The sequence below is a fragment of the Pseudophryne corroboree genome, chromosome 1 (assembly GCF_028390025.1).
Source record: "Pseudophryne corroboree isolate aPseCor3 chromosome 1, aPseCor3.hap2, whole genome shotgun sequence".
Taxonomy (NCBI): domain Eukaryota; kingdom Metazoa; phylum Chordata; class Amphibia; order Anura; family Myobatrachidae; genus Pseudophryne; species Pseudophryne corroboree.
In genome coordinates, this window is record NC_086444.1 from 1,031,320,292 (window position 1) to 1,031,340,319 (window position 20,028).

Consider the following 20,028-nt stretch of genomic DNA (forward strand, 5'->3'; position numbering starts at 1 on the left):
TCTAATATTAAGCAGCAAGGAGCCACATGATAATGGCTCCTTACTAGGGAGGCCAATCCCGGGATCGGCGGGATCCCGGGATTTGGGCCCAAAAATGCCGGGATTTGAATCCTGGGATTGGAGCATCCAATCCCGGGATTCACGGGATTACACTGCGCATGTGCAGGAGGGAGTGTGTGTAAGTAATACTACTTACAATTAGGCGGGCGGCAGCCATAGACAAATGCTGAACGCGGCGGCACTTCAAATGTGGCGTCGGCCGCCAGCCAATCAGGGAAGCTGCCGCAGTAGCGGCAGCCAATCAGGAGCGACTGCTGCGGCCGCTTTCCTGATTGGCTGCCGGTCCGCCAGCTCTGATTTGGTGGCGGCCGGCGCTTCATTTGAAATGCCGCCGCGTTCAGTGTGTCCATGGCTGGCGCCCACCTAATAGTAAGTGGTGTTACTTACACCCACCCTCCCTCCCGCGCCGTTACAAATTCTCCCCGCTACCTACACCCTCCCGCAACGCTACCTACATCCTCCCGCCCAGCTACCTACACCCTCCCGCACCGCTACCTACACCCTCCCTCCCTTCCCCGCCGCTAGCTACACCCTCCCGCACTGCTACCTACACCCTCCCTCCCTTCCCCGCCGCTACCTACACCCTCCCGCACTGCTACCTACACCCTCCCTCCCTTCCCCGCCGCTACCTACACCCTCCCGCACCGCTGCCTACCCTTCAGCGCTGCTCCCTACACCCTTCTTCACTGATCCCTACTGCAATCCCGGGATTGAGCGTTTTTCAATCCCGAATCCCGGGATTGAAAAAACGGCCCGGGATTGGCCTCCCTACTCCTTACTACAATATGTCTAAACTAAGAGCTACCTACCTTGGAGCAACCCCATAGTGCTCCATGTGGCATGTCAGGGCCTGCACCTCCTCCTAATGCAGGAACCTCTCTGCCTCTCAAAACAGACATATATATTGGTAGATGCTCAATTAGCTTAGTGATATCATTCAGGTGCTCGAAAGGGAGGGGTATTTCTGAGCTATACACACCCTGCACCTAGATATAGCGCTAGGGACCCCAAATATACAGAGATGCCTTGATGCGGCTTTGGGGCTTAACCACACATTTGCACAAATATGTGTAACGAAGATCTCTGAATTCTATTGTTATGTGGGATTTATATCTGGTTACTGTTATCATTCAGGGTGCTGGGGGAAACCAAATGCCTTTTGGATGCATAGACTGTATGTGGCAGGCAGCGTTATGAAGGACACTGCAGATACTGTCTGACAACAGAGAACAGTAACTTGCACTCAGATGTACAGCATATATATTTCTCATACGTCCTAGAGGATGCTGGGGATGCTTCAAGAACCATGGGGTATAGACGGGATCCGCAGGAGACATGGGCACTTTAAGACTTTGAGTGGGTGTGAACTGGCTCCTCCCTCTATGTCCCTCCTCCAGACCCCAGGTAGATTCTGTGCCCAGAGAGACTGGTCACACACTGAGGAGCTCTACTGAGTTTCTTGGAAAAGACTTTGTTAGGTTTATTATTTTCAGGGAGCAACAGTCTCCCTGCATCGTGGGACTGAGGGGAGAGAAGCAGACCTACTTCTCTGCATTCAAAGGCTCTGCTTCTTAGGCTACAACAGTTGTTTAGTGCAATATATATAATGAATATGGTGTAAATAGAGCTGGTAAACGTCTGCTGTGTTTCCCTGACAGAAAGTACTGGGTCTATTCCTTACAGTCGGCATGTCTGAGGCTGAGGGCTCTGCTATATGTGAGATATATTTATGTAGATATTTGTGTGTATATGTGTAGTTAAATGTGTATATTCAAATTACAATTTATAATGAATGCTGAAGTAAAGTTATTCCTTCTCATGTGCTGGTCGCTCTGTTGAAAAAGCTCTAGGGCAGCCGTGACAAGATGGTCTCAAATCCTCACGAGGAGTCCGAGTGTTTATTCTTTTCCCGCCGTGGATAGAGTAAAGTGAAAGTCAACCTCTGTTCTGCACGGGGCCCTGTCACAAAGGATCGTATACAGGAAGCTAAGTGATATTTTAATTATATGCCTTGATTATATTTGCATTACATGCGCATGGGGGAGTGCTTGTATTCAGAAATGGTCGGTTACCTTGTCATCCGATATAATTACCCTGGGGAGAGATGGGATACTCCTTGAGTTGGGTCTTATCTAGAACATTGCAGCATACTGCCGTGCGACTACAAGAGGTATGGGACTCTTGGGTTCGCGGGCCAATTCCATGGCAGTCTCGGCTAGGAGGGTGTTGTGGATTCACCAATGGAATGCTGAGGCTGACTCCGAGAAGTACTGGAGTATCTTTCCTATGAAGGTGAAACCTGGTTTGGGGATGGCTTTGTTAAGTTGATCTCGGTAGATACCACTGGTAAGTCTACCTTCTTGAGCTATGTTCCCTCACAACGGTTGGTGGCGCATTTTTTGTAGGATGCAGTCATTTTGACCGGGTGGATACCGTTTTTTCCCCTTCTTTGCAGGTAGAGGAAGGTGAAAAGGTAAGAGGTCAGCAGCCTTTTCAAGTTCGCAGAAGCAGAAATCGTCCTCTGTTTCTACCACATCCATCACATGTCGCTGGGTCTATCTTGCAGGAGCCCACACCGGTGGGAACACGTCTAATACTCTTCAGTCAGTCCTGGAATGGACATGGACCAGTGAGTGAAGAATAGAGTTCAAAGGGGGACATACTGGAGTTTCCAGATGATTCCACTCACTGATTTTTCAAATAGATCTTACCGATTCTCCTCTGGACGGGGAGGTTGTATGCAACGCCATACAAGAGTTGGGTCAGGATCAGGACATAGTCCTGCTGTCCCTGTCAAAAAAAAAAAAAAAGCTGTTATTCAAGCTTTTTCGTGCTTCTGAGCCCGGACAGCTCGGTCAGAACAATCCCCAATATATTTCTACTTAAGAAGTTGAACTACAAGATGGAATCTCTCAGGGCAGGGATCTTCAATCTGTAAAAGATGAAAGAGGGTTTAAGTGCGGTTTCTTCCGCATTGAGCTTACCTGGGTTTGCTATTCAGGATTGTCATTGCCATTTCACCGGAGTGATGGCAGTATGATTGTTTTCCTTCAATAGTAAAAGCCATTATTATTCTGTACTGGGACGCTCTCCTGACCACGGCGAGGTCAAGAAACAAGTGGTACAAATCGTTGTTTTCTCACTGACAGTTCTTCAACACAGTGGTTGGCTCCTGAACTTGCCAGAATCACTGTTGATCCCAACGACACGGATGTCAGAGTTGGGAATAACTGGGGATCCAGAGTCGGATCAAATTTGCAACAGTGTAAATCCATCAATACGTTCCGTTGATAAAGAAGATGGTTCCGGCCTACGAGGCCATTCGGTGAGCAGGTTAAATGCCAGAGTGGTTTTAGCTGGACCAGTTGGACTTGTGGTCCGGGTCTCACCTGCACATGCACCGGAAAGTAATCCTATTTTCCAGAACCAGAATATCTCTCCTGTGGTAACTGCACAGTTCTCACCTCCTAGAGGGACGAAGGTTCGGGATCCAGGATTAGATCCTGGTGTCCATGGATACAAGTCTCCAAGGCTGGGGAGCAGTCTTTCCAGGGGAAGAATTTCCAGGGAAAAAGGTCAAGCCGGGAAGCTTGTCTGCAATAAGCATTCTGGAATTAAGGGCTATTTACAACGGCCGTCTGCAAGCGGAACATCATCTTCGCGATCTGGCCGTCTTAATTCAGTCGGACAACTTAACAGCAGTGGCGTAAGTAAACCGCTAGGGCGGAACGAAGAACAAAGCGGCAATGGCAGAAGCCACAAGAGTTTTCCGCTGGCGGAAAGGCATGTAAACGCTCTACTAGCAGTCTTCATTCCGGGTGTAGACAACTGGGAAACAGACTTCCTCAGCAGACACGATCTCCATCCAGGAGAGTGGGGTCTTCATCAAGTGGTTTTCACAAAATTGACAAGTCTTTGGGGAATTCCTCAAATAGACATGATGGCGTCTCGCCTCAACAAGAAGCTTCAGAGATATGGTCCCAGGTCATGGGACCCTAAAGCAATAGCGGTGGACGCCCTGGTGACACCGTGGGTGTTTCAGTCAGTCTGTGTTCCCTCCGTTTCCACTCTTTCCGAATGGATAAAGATCATAGGAAGAACAAAGGTTCAGGCGATCCTCATTGTTCCGGACAGGCCAAGGAGGGCTTGCTATCCAGATCTTCAAGAATTACTCATCGAAGATCCCTGGTCTCTTCCTCTACGAGAGGACCTGTTACAGCAAGGGCCGTGCGTGTATCAAGACTTACCGCGGCTGCGTTTGACGGCATGACGATTGAACGCCATATCCTAGCCCGAAAAGGGTATACCCAGTGGAGTCATTCCCACACTGCTTCAGGCTAGAAAAGAAGTAACGGCGATGCTTTACCAGGAGAAAATATATGTCTTGGTGTGAATCCAGGAAAGCTCCAATGAAAATATTTCAGCTGGGGCGATTGCGCCATTTTTTGCAAGCAGGTGTGGATGCGGGCCTAAAGTTAGGCTCCATTAGTGTACAAATTTCGGCCTTCTCTTTTTTCTTACAGAAAGAATTGGCCTTCCTTTCCAGAAGTTCAGACCTTCGTGAAGGATGTGCTGCACATCCAATCTCCCTTTGTGCCCCCGGTGGCACCGTGAGGTTTTACGGGGTGTTGTAATTCCTTCAATCTCATTGGTTTGAACCATTGTGTAAGGTTGAGTTGAAATTCCTTACTTGGAAAAGTGGTCATGTTGTTGGCCTTGGCATCTGCAAGGCGGGTGTCTGAATTGGCGACCTTGTCTCACAAAAGCCCCTATTTAATCTTCCATGCAGATAGAGCGGAGTTGAGAACTCGTCAGCAATTTCTGCCAAAAGTGGTTTCGTCGTTTCACGTAAACCAGCCTATTGTGGTGCCAGTGGCTACTGACGCCTTGGCGGAATCGAAGTTTCTCGATGTGGTCAGAGCTTTGACAATCTATGTCGCCAGAACGGCTCAGGTTAGGAAAACAGAGGCTCTGTTGTCCTGTGGGCTCCCAACAAGATTGGGGCTCCTGCTTCCAAGCAGACTATTGCACGCTGGACGGTAATACGATTTATCAGGCTCATTCTACGGCAGGATTGCCGTTACTGAAATCGGTGAAGGCCCATTCTACCAGAAAAGTGGGCTCATCCTGGGCGGCTGCAGAGGGGTTTCGGCATTACAGCTTTGCCGAGCTGCTATTTGGTTGGGATCAAACACCTTCGCGAAGTTTACAAGTTTGATACCCTGGCTGTGGAGGACCTCTTGTTTGGTCAATCGGTGCTGCAGAGTCATCCGCACTCTCCCGCCCGTTCTAGAGCTTTGGTATAAACCCCATTGTTCTTGAAGTGTCCCCAGCATCCTCTAGGACGTATGAGAAAATAGGATTTTGATACCTACCGGTAAATCCTTTTCTCTTAGTCCGTAGAGGATGCTGGGCGCCCGTCCCAGTGCGTACTGTATCTGCAGTCATTGGGTATGTTTACACACATGGTGTGTTGTGTTTAAGTCAGCCCGTTGCTGACGATATTCAGGCCATAGCAGGCGTTATGCTGTTACTGGTTGTGTTTACACACATAGGTTGTGTTACGTTTTATGTCAGCGTATTGCTGCATATTATTCATGCCGTCGGCTGGTATTCTATTGATTGCCACGTTCTGCGGCATACTGGAGGTGTGAGCTGGTAAAATGCTCACCGTGGTTTAACAATAAATTATTTCCTTGAAATGTCCGTCTCCCTGGACACAGTTCCTATAACTGGAGTCTGGAGGAGGGGCATAGAGGGAGGAGCCAGTTCACACCCATTCAAAGTCTTAAAGTGCCCATGTCTCCTGCGGATCCCGTCTATACCCCATGGTTCTTGAAGCATCCCCAGCATCCTCTACGGACTAAGAGAAAAGGATTTACCGGTAGGTATCAAAATCCTATTATCTGTCACGGTATGCAATCTTTAAAATATGTGTTTATAAATGTTGCATCTAGCTGTTTTCTAATATTTGTATATTTTTTATTTGTATCGGGTGTGTATGGGACACTACACCATATTATGTTTTCTCTAACGTCCTAGTGGATGCTGGGGACTCCGTAAGGACCATGGGGAATAGACGGGCTCCGCAGGAGACGGGGCACTTTAAGAAAGAATTAGGACTACTCGTGTGCACTGGCTCCTCCCTCTATGTCCCTCCTCCAGACCTCAGTTTGAATCTGTGCCCGGACGAGCTGGGTGCACCTTAATGAGCTTGCTAAATAGAAAGTATTTTGTTAGGATTTTTTTATTTTCAGAGAGATCTGCTGGCAACAGACTCTCTGCTACGTGGGACTGAGGGGAGAGAAGCAGCCCTACTCACTGTGGATAGGTCATGCTTCTTAGGCTACTGGACACCATTAGCTCCAGAGGGATCGAACACAGGAACGCACCCTTGGTCGTCCGATCCCAGAGCCGCGCCGCCGTCCCCCTCGCAGAGCCAGAAGCCGGCGTGAGAAGCAAGAAGACTTCAAAAGCGGCGTCAGAAGACTCCAGTCTTCATATGAGGTAGCGCACAGCACTGCAGCTGTGCGCCATTGCTCCCACATTAAACCCACACACTCCGGTCACTGTAGGGTGCAGGGCGCAGGGGGGGGCGCCCTGGACAGCAATTAGAGACCTCTTGGCAAAGTGGGCATATATACAGTTGGGCACTGTATATATGCATGAGCCCCCGCCATTATTTTACACAAAATCGCGGGACAGAAGCCCGCCGCTGAGGGGGCGGGGCTTCTTCCTCAGCACTCACCAGCGCCATTTTCTCTCCACAGCTCCACTGAGAGGAAGCTCCCCAGGCTCTCCCCTGCAGATTCACGGTAGAAAGAGGGTAAAAAGAGAGGGGGGGCAAATAAATTTAGCGCAAAATCAGTATATACAGCAGCTACTGGGTAAACACTAAGTTACTGTGTAATTCCTGGGTCATATAGCGCTGGGGTGTGTGCTGGCATACTCTCTCTCTGTCTCTCCAAAAGGCCTTGTGGGGGTTCTGTCCTCAAATAGAGCATCCCCTGTGTGTGTGGTGTGTCGGTACGCTTGTGTCGGCATGTTTGACGAGGAAGGCTATGTGGAAGCAGAGCAGGTACAAATGAATGTGGGATCGCCGCCGACGCCCGATTGGATGGATATGTGGAAGGTTTTAAATGATAATGTTAATTCCTTGCATAAAAGGTTGGATAAAGCTGAAGCCTTGGGACAGTCAGGGCCTCAACCCATGCCTGATCCTACAGTGCCGAGGCCGTCAGGGTCTCAGAAGCGCCCACTATCCCAAATTGTTGACACAGATATCGACACTGATTCTGACTCCAGTGTCGATGGCGATGATGCAAAGTTGCAGCCTAAAATGGCTAAAGCCATCCGCTACATGATTACAGCAATGAAGGATGTATTGCACATCTCAGAGGAAAACCCAATCCCTGACAAGAGGGTTTATATGTTTGGGGGGAAAAAGGCAAGAGGTGACCTTTCCCCCTTCACATGAGTTAAATGAGTTATGTGAAAAAGCTTGGGAATCTCCAGATAGAAAAATGCAGATTTCCAAACGGTTACTTATGGCGTATCCTTTCCCGCCAACGGACAGGTTACGCTGGGAATCCTCCCCTAGGGTAGACAAAGCTTTGACACGCTTATCTAAGAAGGTAGCCCTGCCGTCACAGGATACGGCCACCCTAAAAGATCCTGCGGATAGAAAGCAGGAAGGTATCCTGAAGTCCGTTTATACACATTCAGGTACCCTACTAAGGCCGGCAATTGCGTCGGCCTGGATGTGTAGTGCTGTAGCAGCATGGACAGATACTTTATCTGAGGAACTTGATACCTTGGACAAGGATACTATATTACTGACCCTGGGGCATATAAAAGACGCTGTCCTATATATGAGAGATGCCCAGAGAGACATTAGCCTACTGGGCTCTAGAATAAATGCAATGTCGATTTCTCTAACGTCCTAAGTGGATGCTGGGGACTCCGTAAGGACCATGGGGAATAGCGGCTCCGCAGGAGACTGGGCACAAAAGTAAAGCTTTAGAACTACCTGGTGTGCACTGGCTCCTCCCCCTATGACCCTCCTCCAAGCCTCAGTTAGATTTTTGTGCCCGAACGAGAAGGGTGCACACTAGGTGGCTCTCCTGAGCTGCTTAGTGAAAAGTTTAGTTTTAGGTTTTTTATTTTCAGTGAGACCTGCTGGCAACAGGCTCACTGCATCGAGGGACTAAGGGGAGAAGAAGCGAACTCACCTGCGTGCAGAGTGGATTGGGCTTCTTAGGCTACTGGACATTAGCTCCAGAGGGACGATCACAGGCCCAGCCATGGATGGGTCCCAGAGCCGCGCCGCCGGCCCCCTTACAGAGCCAGAAGACAAAAGAGGTCCGGAAAATCGGCGGCAGAAGACGTCCTGTCTTCAACAAGGTAGCGCACAGCACTGCAGCTGTGCGCCATTGCTCTCAGCACACTTCACACTCCGGTCACTGAGGGTGCAGGGCGCTGGGGGGGGGGCGCCCTGAGACGCAATAAAAACACCTTGGATGGCAAAAAATACATCACATATAGCTCCTGGGCTATATGGATGCATTTAACCCCTGCCAGAATACATAGAAAAACGGGAGATAAGGCCGCCGATAAGGGGGAGGAGCCTATCTCCTCAGCACACTGGCGCCATTTTCCCTCACAGCTCCGTTGGAGGGAAGCTCCCTGGCTCTCCCCTGCAGTCACTACACTACAGAAAGGGTTAAAAAAGAGAGGGGGGGCACTAATTACGCGCAGTATTAAAGATACAGCAGCTATAAGGGGAAAAACACTTATATAAGGTTATCCCTGTATATATATATATATATATATATATAGCGCTCTGGTGTGTGCTGGCAAACTCTCCCTCTGTCTCCCCAAAGGGCTAGTGGGGTCCTGTCCTCTATCAGAGCATTCCCTGTGTGTGTGCTGTATGTCGGTACGTTTGTGTCGACATGTATGAGCAGAAAAATGATGTGGAGACGGAGCAGATTGCCTGTAATAGTGATGTCACCCCCTAGGGGGTCGACACCTGAGTGGATGAACTGTTGGAAGGAATTACGTGACAGTGTCAGCTCTGTATAAAAGACAGTGGTTGACATGAGACAGCCGGCTATTTAGCTTGTGCCTGTCCAGACGTCTCATAGGCCGTCAGGGGCTCTAAAGCGCCCGTTACCTCAGATGGCAGATATAGACGCCGACACGGATACTGACTCCAGTGTCGACGGTGAAGAGACAAATGTGACTTCCAGTAGGGCCACACGTTACATGATGGAGGCAATGAAAAATGTTTTACACATTTCTGATAATACGAGTACCACCAAAAAGGGGTATTATGTTCGGTGAGGAAAAACTACCTGTAGTTTTCCTGAATCTGAGAAATTAAATGAGGTGTGTGATGATGCGTGGGTTTCCCCCGATAACAACTGATAATTTCTAAAATGTTATTGGCATTATATCCTTTCCCGCCAGAGGTTAGGGTGCGTTGGGAAACACCCCCTAGGGTGGATAAAGCGCTCACACGCTTGTAAGGGCTCTACCCTCTCCTGAGATGGCCGCCCTTAAGGATCCTGCTGATAGAAAGCAGGAGGGTATCCTAAAATGTATTTACACACATACTGGTGTTATACTGCGACCAGCAATCGCCTCAGCCTGGATGTGCAGTGCTGGGTTGGCGTGGTCGGATTCCCTGACTGAAAATATTGATACCCTAGATAGGGACAGTATATTTTTGCCTATAGAGCATTTAAAAGATGCATTTCTATATATGCGTGATGCGCAGCGGAATATTTGCCGACTGGCATCAAGTCTAAGTGCGTTGTCCCCATTTCTACCAGTAGAGGGTTATGGACACGACAGTGGTCAGGTGATGCGTATTCCAAACGGCATTTGGAAGTATTGCCTTATTAAGGGGAGGAGTTATTTGGGGTCGGTCTTTCAGACCTGGTGGCCACGGCAACAGCTGGGAAATCCACGTTTGTACCCCAGGTCGCCTCTCAACATGAGAAGACGCCGTATTATCAGGCGCAGTCTTTTCGTGGACAAGCGGGCAAAAGGTTCCTCATTTCTGCCCCGTGACAGAGGGAGAGGAAAAAGGCTGCAGAAATCAGCCAGTTCCCAGGAACAGAAACCCTCTCCCGCCTCTGCCAAGCCCTCAGTATGACGCTGGGGCTTTACAAGCAGAATCAGGCACGGTGGGGGGCCCGTCTCAATGAATTTCAGCGCGCAGTGGGCTCACTCGCAAGTAGACCCCTGGATCCTTCAGGTGATATCTTAGGGGTACAAATTGGAATTCGAGATGTCTCCCCCTCGCCGTTTCCTAAAATCGGCTTTACCGATGTCTCCTTCTGACAGGGAGACAGTTTTGGAAGCTATTCACAAGCTGTATTCCCAGCAGGTGATAATCAAGGTACCCCTCCTGCAACAGGGAACGGGGTATTATTCCACACTGTTGTGGTACCGAAGCCGGACGGCTCGGTGAGACCGATTCTAAATCTAAAATCTTTGAACACTTACATACAGAGGTTCAAATTCAAGATTGAGTCACTCAGAGCAGTGATTGCGAACCTGGAAGAAGGGGACTACATGATGTCTCGGGACATCAAGGATGCTTACCTTCATGTCCAAAATTTACCCTTCTCACCAAGGGTACCTCAGGTTTATGGTACAGAACTGTCACTATCAGTTCAGACGCTGCCGTATGGATGGTCCACGGCACCCCGGTCTTTACCAAGGTAATGGCCGAAATGATGATATTCCTTCGAAGGAAGGGAATTTTAGTTATCCCTTACTTGGACGATTCCCTGATAAGGGTAAGATCCAGGGAACAGTTGGAGGTTGGTGTAAGGTAGTGTTGCGGCAGCACGATTGGATTCTCAATATTCCAAAATCGCAGCAGGTTCCGACGACTCGTCTTCTGTTCCTAGGGATGATCCTGGACACAGTCCAGAAAAAGGTGTTTCTCCCGGAGGAGAAAGCCAGGGAGTTATCCGAGCTAGTCAGGAACCTCCTAAAACCGAGCCAAGTCTCAGTGCATCAATGCACAAGGGTTCTGGGTAAAATGGTGGCTTCCTACGAAGCAATCCCATTCGGCAGATTCCACGCAAGAACTTTCCAGTGGGACCTGCTGGACAAATGGTCCGGGTCGCATCTTCAGATGCATCAGCGGATAACCCTGTCACCAAGAACAAGGGTGTCCCTCCTGTGTTGGTTGCAGAGTGCTCATCTTCTAGAGGGCCGCAGATTCGGCATTCAGGACTGGGTCCTGGTGACCACGGATGCCAGCCTGCGAGGCTGGGGAGCAGTCACACAGGGAAGGAATTTCCAGGGCTTATGGTTAAGCCTGGAGACATCACTTCACATAAATATCCTGAAGCTAAGGGCCATTTACAATGGTCTAAGCTTAGCAAGACCTCTGCTTCAAGGTCAGCCGGTGTTGATCCAGTCGGACAACATCACGGCAGTCACCCACGTAAACAGACAGGGTGGCACAAGAAGCAGGAGGGCAATGGCAGAAGCTGCAAGGATTCTTCGCTGGGCGGAAAATCATGTGATAGCACTGTCAGCAATTCCGGGAGTGGACAACTGGGAAGCAGACTTCCTCAGCAGACACGACCTCCACCCGGGAGAGTGGGGACTTCACCCAGAAGTCTTCCACATGATTATAAACCGTTGGGGAAAAACTCGACAGGTATTGCGCCAGGTCAAGGGACCCTCAGGCAATAGCTGTAGACGCTCTGGTAACACCGTGGGTGTACCAGTCAGTGTATGTGTTCCCTCATCTGCCTCTCATACCCAAGGTACTGAGATTGATAAGATGGAGAGGAGTAAGCACTATATTCGTGGCTCCGGATTGGCCAAGAATGACTTGGTAACCGGAACTTCAAGAGATGCTCACGGAGGATCCGTGGCCTCTACCTCTAAGAAGGGACCTGCTCCAGCAAGGACCCTGTCTGTTCCAAGACTTACCGCGGCTGCGTTTGACGGCATGGCGGTTGAACGCCGGATCCTGAAGGAAAAAAGGCATTCCGGATGAAGTCATCCCTATCCTGATCAAAGCCAGGAAGGATGTAACCGCAAAACATTATCACCGCATTTGGCGAAAATATGTTGCGTGGTGCGAGGCCAGTAAGGCCCGACGGAGGAAATTCAACTGGGTCGATTCCTACATTTCCTGCAAACAGGAGTGTCTATGGGCCTGAAATTGGGGTCCATTAAAGTTCAAATTTCGGCCCTGTCAATTTTCTTCCAAAAAGAACTAGCTTCAGTCCCTGAAGTTCAGACGTTGTAAAAGGGGTACTGCATATAAAGTCTCCTTTTGTGCCTCCAGTGGCACCTTGGGATCTCAATGTAGTTTTTGGGTTCCAAAAGTCACATTGGTTTGAACCACTTAAATCTGTGGAGTTAAAATATCTCACATGGAAAGTGGTCATGCTGTTGGCCCTGGCCTGGGCCAGGCGCGTGTCAGAATTGGCGGCTTTATCCTGTAAAAGCCCTTATCTGATTTTCCATTCGGACAGGGCGGAATTGAGGACTCGTCCTCAGTTTCTCCCTAAGGTGGTTTCAGCGTTTCACCTGAACCAACCTATTGTGGTGCCTGCGGCTACTAGGGACTTGGAGGACTCCAAGTTGCTAGACGTTGTCAGGGCCCTGAAAATATGTTTCCAGGACGGCTGGAGTCAGAAAATCTGACTCGCTGTTTATCCTGTATGCACCCAACAAGCTGGGTGCTCCTGCTTCTAAGCAGACTATTGCTCGTTGGATTTGTAGTACAATTCAGCTTGCACATTCTGTGGCAGGCCTGCCACAGCCAAAAATCTGTCAATGCCCACTCCACAAGGAAGATGGGCTCATCTTGGGCGGCTGCCCGAGGGGTCTCGGCTTTACAACTTTGCCGAGCAGCTACTTGGTCAGGAGCAAATACGTTTGTAAAATTCTACAAAATTGATACCCTGGCTGAGGAGGACCTGGAGTTCTCTCATTTGGTGCTGCAGAGTCATCCGCACTCTCCCGCCCGTTTGGGAGCTTTGGTATAATCCCCATGGTCCTTACGGAGTCCCCAGCATCCACTTAGGACGTTAGAGAAAATAAGAATTTACTTACCGATAATTCTATTTCTCGTAGTCCGTAGTGGATGCTGGCGCCCATCCCAAGTGCGGATTGTCTGCAATACTGGTACATAGTTATTGTTACCAAAAAATCGGGTTATTGCTGTAGTGAGCCATCTTTTCTAGAGGCTCCTCTGTTATCATGCTGTTAACTGGGTTTAGATCACGAGTTGTACGGTGTGATTGGTGTGGCTGGTATGAGTCTTACCCGGGATTCAAAATCCTTCCTTATTGTGTACGCTCGTCCGGGCACAGTATCCTAACTGAGGCTTGGAGGAGGGTCATAGGGGGAGGAGCCAGTGCACACCAGGTAGTTCTAAAGCTTTACTTTTGTGCCCAGTCTCCTGCGGAGCCGCTATTCCCCATGGTCCTTACGGAGTCCCCAGCATCCACTACGGACTACGAGAAATAGAATTATCGGTAAGTAAATTCTTATTTTCTGCCAGAAGGGTCCTGTGGACTCGGCAATGGACAGGTGATGCCGACTCAAAAAGGCACATGGAGGTTTTACCTTATAAGGGTGAGGAATTGTTTGGGGACGGTCTCTCGGACCTAGTTTCCACAGCTACGGCTGGGAAGTCAAATTTTTTGCCATATATTCCCTCACAACCTAAGAAAGCACCATATTACCAAATGCAGTCCTTTCGATCACAAAGAGGCAAGAAAGTCCGAGGTGCGTCCTTTCTTGCCAGAGGCAGGGGTAGAGGAAAGAAGCTGCACAATAGAGCTAGTTCCCAGGAACAGAAGTCCTCCCCGGCTTCCACTAAATCCACCGCATGACGCTGGGCCTCCACAGGTGGAGCCAGGATCGGTGGGGGCGCGTCTCCGAAATTTCAGCCACCAGTGGGTTCGCTCACGGGTGGATCCCTGGGCTATACAGATTGTATCTCAGGGATACAAGCTGGAATTCGAAGTGATGCCCCCTCACCGTTACCTCAAATCGGCCCTGCCAGCTTCCCCCATAGAGAGGGAAATAGTGTTAGCGGCAATTCACAAATTATATCTCCAGCAGGTGGTGGTAAAGGTTCCCCTCCTTCAACAGGGAAGGGGTTACTATTCCACAATGTTTGTGGTACCGAAACCGGACGGTTCGGTCAGACCCATATTGAATTTAAAATCCCTGAACATTTACCTGAAAAGATTCAAGTTCAAGATGGAATCGCTCAGAGCGGTCATTGCAAGCCTGGAAGAGGGGGATTTTATGGTGTCTCTGGACATCAAGGATGCTTACCTGCATGTCCCCATTTATCCACCTCATCAGGAGTACCTCAGATTTGTGGTACATGACTGTCATTACCAATTCCAGACGTTGCCGTTTGGTCTGTCCACTGCACAGAGAATATTTACCAAGGTAATGGCAGAAATGATGGTGCTTCTGCGAAAGCAAGGAGTCACAATTATCCCATACTTGGACGATCTCCTCATAAAGGCGAGGTCCAGAGAGCAGTTGCTGATCAGCGTAGCACACTCTCGGGAAGTGTTGCAACAGCACGGCTGGATTCTGAATATTCCAAAGTCGCAGCTGATTCCTACGACGCGTCTGCCCTTCCTGGGCATGATTCTGGACACAGACCAGAAGAAGGTTTTTCTCCCGGCGGAGAAGGCTCAGGAGCTCGTGACTCTGGTCAGAGACCTCTTAAAACCAAAACAGGTGTCGGTGCATCAATGCACGCGAGTCCTGGGAAAGATGGTGGCGTCATACGAAGCCATTCCCTTCGGCAGGTTCCATGCAAGGACATTTCAGTGGGATCTGTTGGACAAGTGGTCCGGATCGCATCTTCAGATGCAGCGGCTGATCACCCTATCCCCCAGGGCCAGGGTGTCTATTCTGTGGTGGCTGCAGAGTGCTCACCTTCTCGAGGGTCGCAGGTTCGGCATTCAGGACTGGGTCCTGGTGACCACGGATGCAAGCCTCCGAGGGTGGGGGGCAGTCACACAGGGAAGAAATTTCCAGGGTCTGTGGTCAAGTCAGGAGACTTGTCTGCACATCAATATCCTGGAACTAAGGGCCATATACAACGCCCTAAGTCAAGCGGAGCCACTGCTTCGCAACCAACCGGTGCTGATTCAGTCAGACAACATCACCGCAGTGGCTCATGTAAACCGCCAAGGCGGCACAAGGAGCAGGGTGGCGATGGCGGAAGCCACCAGAATTCTTCGCTGGGCGGAGAATCACGTAAAAGCACGGTCAGCAGTGTTCATTCCGGGAGTGGACAACTGGGAAACAGACTTCCTCAGCAGGCACGACCTCCACCCGGGAGAGTGGGGACTTCATCAAGAAGTCTTCACACAGATTACAAGTCGTTGGGAACTGCCACAGGTGGACATGATGGCATCCCGCCTCAACAAAAAGCTACAAATGTATAGCGCCAGGTGAAGAGACCCTCAGGCGATAGCTGTGGACGCACTAGTGACACCGTGGGTGTTCCATTCGGTTTATGTGTTTCCTCCTCTTCCTCTCATACCCAAGGTGCTGAGAATCGTAAGAAAAAGAGGAGTGAGAACAATACTCATTGTTCCGAATTGGCCAAGAAGGGCTTGGTATCCGGAACTGCAAGAAATGCTCACAGAGGACCCATGGCCTCTGCCTCTCAGACAGGATCTGTTGCAATAGGGGCCCTGTCTGTTCCAAGACTCACCGCGGTTGCGTTTGACGGCATGGCGGTTGAACGCCGGATCCTAGCAGAAAAAGGCATTCCGGATGAGGTTATTCCTACGCTAATAAAGACTAGGAAGGACGTGACGGCTAAACATTATCACCGTATATGGCGAAAATATGTTGCTTGGTGTGAGGCCAGGAATGCCCCTACAGAGGAATTCCAGCTGGGCCATTTCCTTCACTTCCTACAGTCGGGAGTGACTATGGGCTTAAAATTGGGGTCCATTAAGGTCCAGATTTCAGCCCTATCCATTTTCTTTCAAAAGGAACTGGCTTCTCTTCCTGAAGTTCAGACGTTTGTAAAGGGAGTGCTGCATATTCAGCCCCCTTTTGTGCCACCAGTGGCACCTTGGGATCTTAACGTGGTGTTGAGTTTCCTGAAATCACACTGGTTTGAGCCACTTAAAACCGTGGAGTTAAAATATCTCACGTGGAAGGTGATCATGCTATTGGCCTTAGGCGTGTGTCAGGATTGGCGGCTTTGTCACATAAAAGCCCCTATCTGATTTTCCATATGGACAGGGCAGAATTACGGACTCGTCCGCAATTTCTGCCAAAAGTGGTGTCATCTTTTCATTTGAACTAACCTATTGTGGTGCCTGCGGCTACTCGTGACTTGGAGGATTCCAAGTTACTAGATGTAGTCAGGGCTTTGAAGGTTTATGTAGCCAGAACGGCTGGAGTCAGGAAAACTGAGTCGCTGTTTATCCTGTATGCATCCAACAAGCTGGGTGCTCCTGCTTCAAAGCAAACTATTGCTCGCTGGATCTGTAACACGATTCAGCAGGCTCATTCTGCGGCTGGATTGCCGCCTCCAAAATCAGTAAAAGCCCATTCCACAAGGAAGGTGGGCTCTTCTTGGGCGGCTGCCCGAGGGGTCTCGGCATTACAGCTTTGCCGAGCAGCTACTTGGTCGGGTTCAAACACTTTTGCAAAGTTCTACAAGTTTGATACCCTGGCTGAGGAGGACCTTGTGTTTGCTCATTCGGTGCTGCAGAGTCATCCACACTCTCCCGCCCGTTTGGGAGCTTTGGTATAATCCCCATGGTCCTTACGGAGTCCCCAGCATCCACTAGGACGTTAGAGAAAATAAGATTTTACTTACCGGTAAATCTATTTCTCGTAGTCCGTAGTGGATGCTGGGCGCCCGTCCCAAGTGCGGACTTCTTCTGCAATACTTGTATATAGTTATTGCTTAAATAAGGGTTATGTTATGGTTGCATCAGGTTTGTCTGATGCTCTGTTGTTGTTCATACTGTTAACTGGGTAAGTTCATCACGAGTTATACGGTGTGATTGGTGTGGCTGGTATGAGTCTTACCCTGGATTCCAAAATCCTTTCCTTGTACTGTCAGCTCTTGGGCACAGTTTCCTTAACTGAGGTCTGGAAGAGGGACATAGAGGGAGTAGCCAGTGCACACCAGTAGTCCTAATTCTTTCTTAAAGTGCCCTGTCTCCTGTGGAGCCCGTCTATTCCCCATGGTCCTTACGGAGTCCCCAGCATCCACTACGGACTACGAGAAATAGATTTACCGGTAAGTAAAATCTTATTTTTTTCTTCGTCACCTTCCAGCATATCACAGCATGCAAATGTGTGGTATTAGAATAATGCCATCTCTAACAGATGCTTTTCTCTTTAAAGGTTACTGGTAGACTTGAAGAGAGAAGTTTGGTATCAAAAATGTTATGACCCAGTTTGTAGAGCACAAGACTTTAAGTCGGACAGTAAGTGTTATCTGGCATTGTGTCTTGTATAAAATGGTGTTGGTTCATGTATAATTTATTGATTACCGAAAACTGCAACCAACTACTATGCAGCTGTAAAAGTGTATTTTTATCTGAGGTGTGGAACATGTTGGGGATTCTGTATTTGGGCCCCTGCTTGAGTTCCAACAACGCTCTGACATGGGGTCTCCTTTCCAAAAATAAATAAATAAAAGTTTAAGCCCTCCGCCCATCTGATCTAAATCATTCTCACATCTAATGTGACTTTTTAGTTTCATTATTCTTTTTGGTTTATTTTTATTCCAGGTTATCCTTTACCTCCCGAAGTGTGTTTGCCTTTTATTCTTAAAGAGGTTAGTTTTATATGTACAGTATGTGATATGTGTATGATAACATGAAAATAGGGTCTGTCTGTCTGTCTATTCTAGGAGTTTTTATGGTTTTCCTCACTATGAATACAGTAGCAGTTCCAAAGTTGCAGACACCTCCTATGATGAAAATCAAGCCGCAATAACATATAACCAATGCAATATTAACCAGTGTAGCAAGACATATCATAAACTACATACATGTCTAAAGAAGGGAATAACCCATCCCAGTGCTTGAGCTAGAGACCCACTTTACTACATTATAAAGATTGGAGGCAGGTACCGATGTGAATGGGCAAATAGTCTCTGTAAAGCGCTGCGGAATATGTGTGCACTATATAAATAACTGGTAATAAATAATTTAACGTAACATTCTACATAATGAAACTGTTTTATAAACTTATTGCCAATTGTCTAAAGAAAGATATTGAACTAGTTGATTTGTATTGATCAGGTAGGTTTTGTTTCTGGGTGTCAGGGGCAAGACAATATTACCATAATTATAATCTGGTATATCCGTAATCTGTCTCAGCAATCCATGCTATGCTCATATACATGGATGTCATAAAGGCTGTCAGTAGTGTGGTTTGGCAGGTTATGACTAGAGAATGTAGCACATGGGGCAACTATCCCAAATCAGTTGCCCTCTGTCTTACTACACCAAATGTAGTTGTGTCCAGGTTTCTTTTCCTCAACTTACCCTCTTGTGTCCCCATTTTCTGTGCATGGGATTTAAGTTATTTCTCCTACTTCCTAGAGGATGCTCGGGACACTTCAAGAACCAGGGGGTATAGACGGGATCCGCAGGAGACATGGGCACTTTAAGACTTTAAAAGGGGTGTGAACTGGCTCCTCCCTCTATGCCCCTCCTCCAGACTCCTATTAGATTCTGTGCCCAGTGAGACTGGATGCACTCTGAGGAGCTCTCCTGAGTTTCTCTGAAAAAGACTTATGTTAGGTTTATTATTTTCAGGGAGTACTGCTGGCAACAGTCTCCCTGCTTCGTGGGACTTAGGGGAGAGAAGCAGACCTACTTCTGTGAGTTTAAAGGCTCTGCTTCTTTGGCTACAGGACACCATTAGCTACTGAGGGTCTGAACGCTAGGTCCGCCTAGATGCTCGTTCCCAGAGCCCGCCGTCACCCCATTACAGAGCCAGAAGTCAGAAGACGGGTGAGTAGAAGAAGATCTGAAAACTTCAGTGACGGCTTTGAGGTACCGAACAACGGCCGCGCTGCGCGCCATGCTCCCACACACAGACGGCACTACAGGGTGCAGGGCGTGGGGGGCGGCGCCCTGGGCAGCATAAAAATCCTCAATATGGACTGGCAATGTGGTTTTTAAGTGCCTAGGCACTAAATCCGAACCCCCGCCAGTATAAATATTTAAAAAAAATAGCAGGGCTGAAGTGCGCCATTAAGGGCGTGGGGCTTAGCCCTCACAGCTCTCATCAGCGACATTTTTCGTTCACAGAGCTGCAGAGACGCTGGTCCTTCCACTACACTGCTGTACAAGTAACGGTGTAAAACAGCGGAGGGGGGGGGGGGGGGGGGGGGGCACACTTATTTTGGTGCTGTATATGTAATTATAAAAGTGCTAACCGGTCTGAGGCTTTATATAAGGGATTTTAGAACCAGGATAAGCGCTGGATTGTGAGCTGGCAAACTCCCTCTGTGTTTCTCTGACAGGCTTTACTGTGGGTCTGTCCCCTATATGCCCAGTGTGTTTGTGGGTGTCTGTACACGTGTGTCGGCATGTCTGAGGCTGAGTGCTCTTCCCAGGAGGAGACTGGATTAGGGAAAGAAACGGCTGTGGGAGTGACCCTGTCGGCACCGCCGACTCCTGATTGGGTAAATGTTTTGAGTGCTTTGAATGCGAATGTGGCTTTGTTAAATAAGAGATTAGATAAATCTGAGTCTCAGAGCCAGGCATGGAAAAAATCAGTGGAGGATGTGTTGTCACAAGTTCAGACCCCCTCAGGGTCACAAAAGCGTTCATTTACCCAGTTAGCAGATACGGATACCGACACGGACTCTGACTTCAGTGTCGACTATAGTGATGCCAGATTAAATCCAAAACTGGCTAAAAGCATTCAGTACATGATTGTGGCGAT

The 20,028-nt window shown here is 48.8% G+C and overlaps 1 protein-coding gene across 2 annotated transcripts in view; it reads left to right on the forward strand.

Moving 5' to 3' along the window:
* The window catches only part of PRIMPOL (primase and DNA directed polymerase), a 231,857-nt gene that overhangs the window by 198,669 nt on the left and 13,160 nt on the right, over positions 1-20,028 (forward strand). For both annotated transcript variants that reach the window (XM_063920714.1, XM_063920715.1), the window contains exons 11-12: positions 17,467-17,549; positions 17,856-17,902. In XM_063920714.1, coding sequence (XP_063776784.1) covers positions 17,467-17,549; positions 17,856-17,902 — 130 coding nt within the window. The remainder of the gene's footprint in view (positions 1-17,466; positions 17,550-17,855; positions 17,903-20,028) is intronic.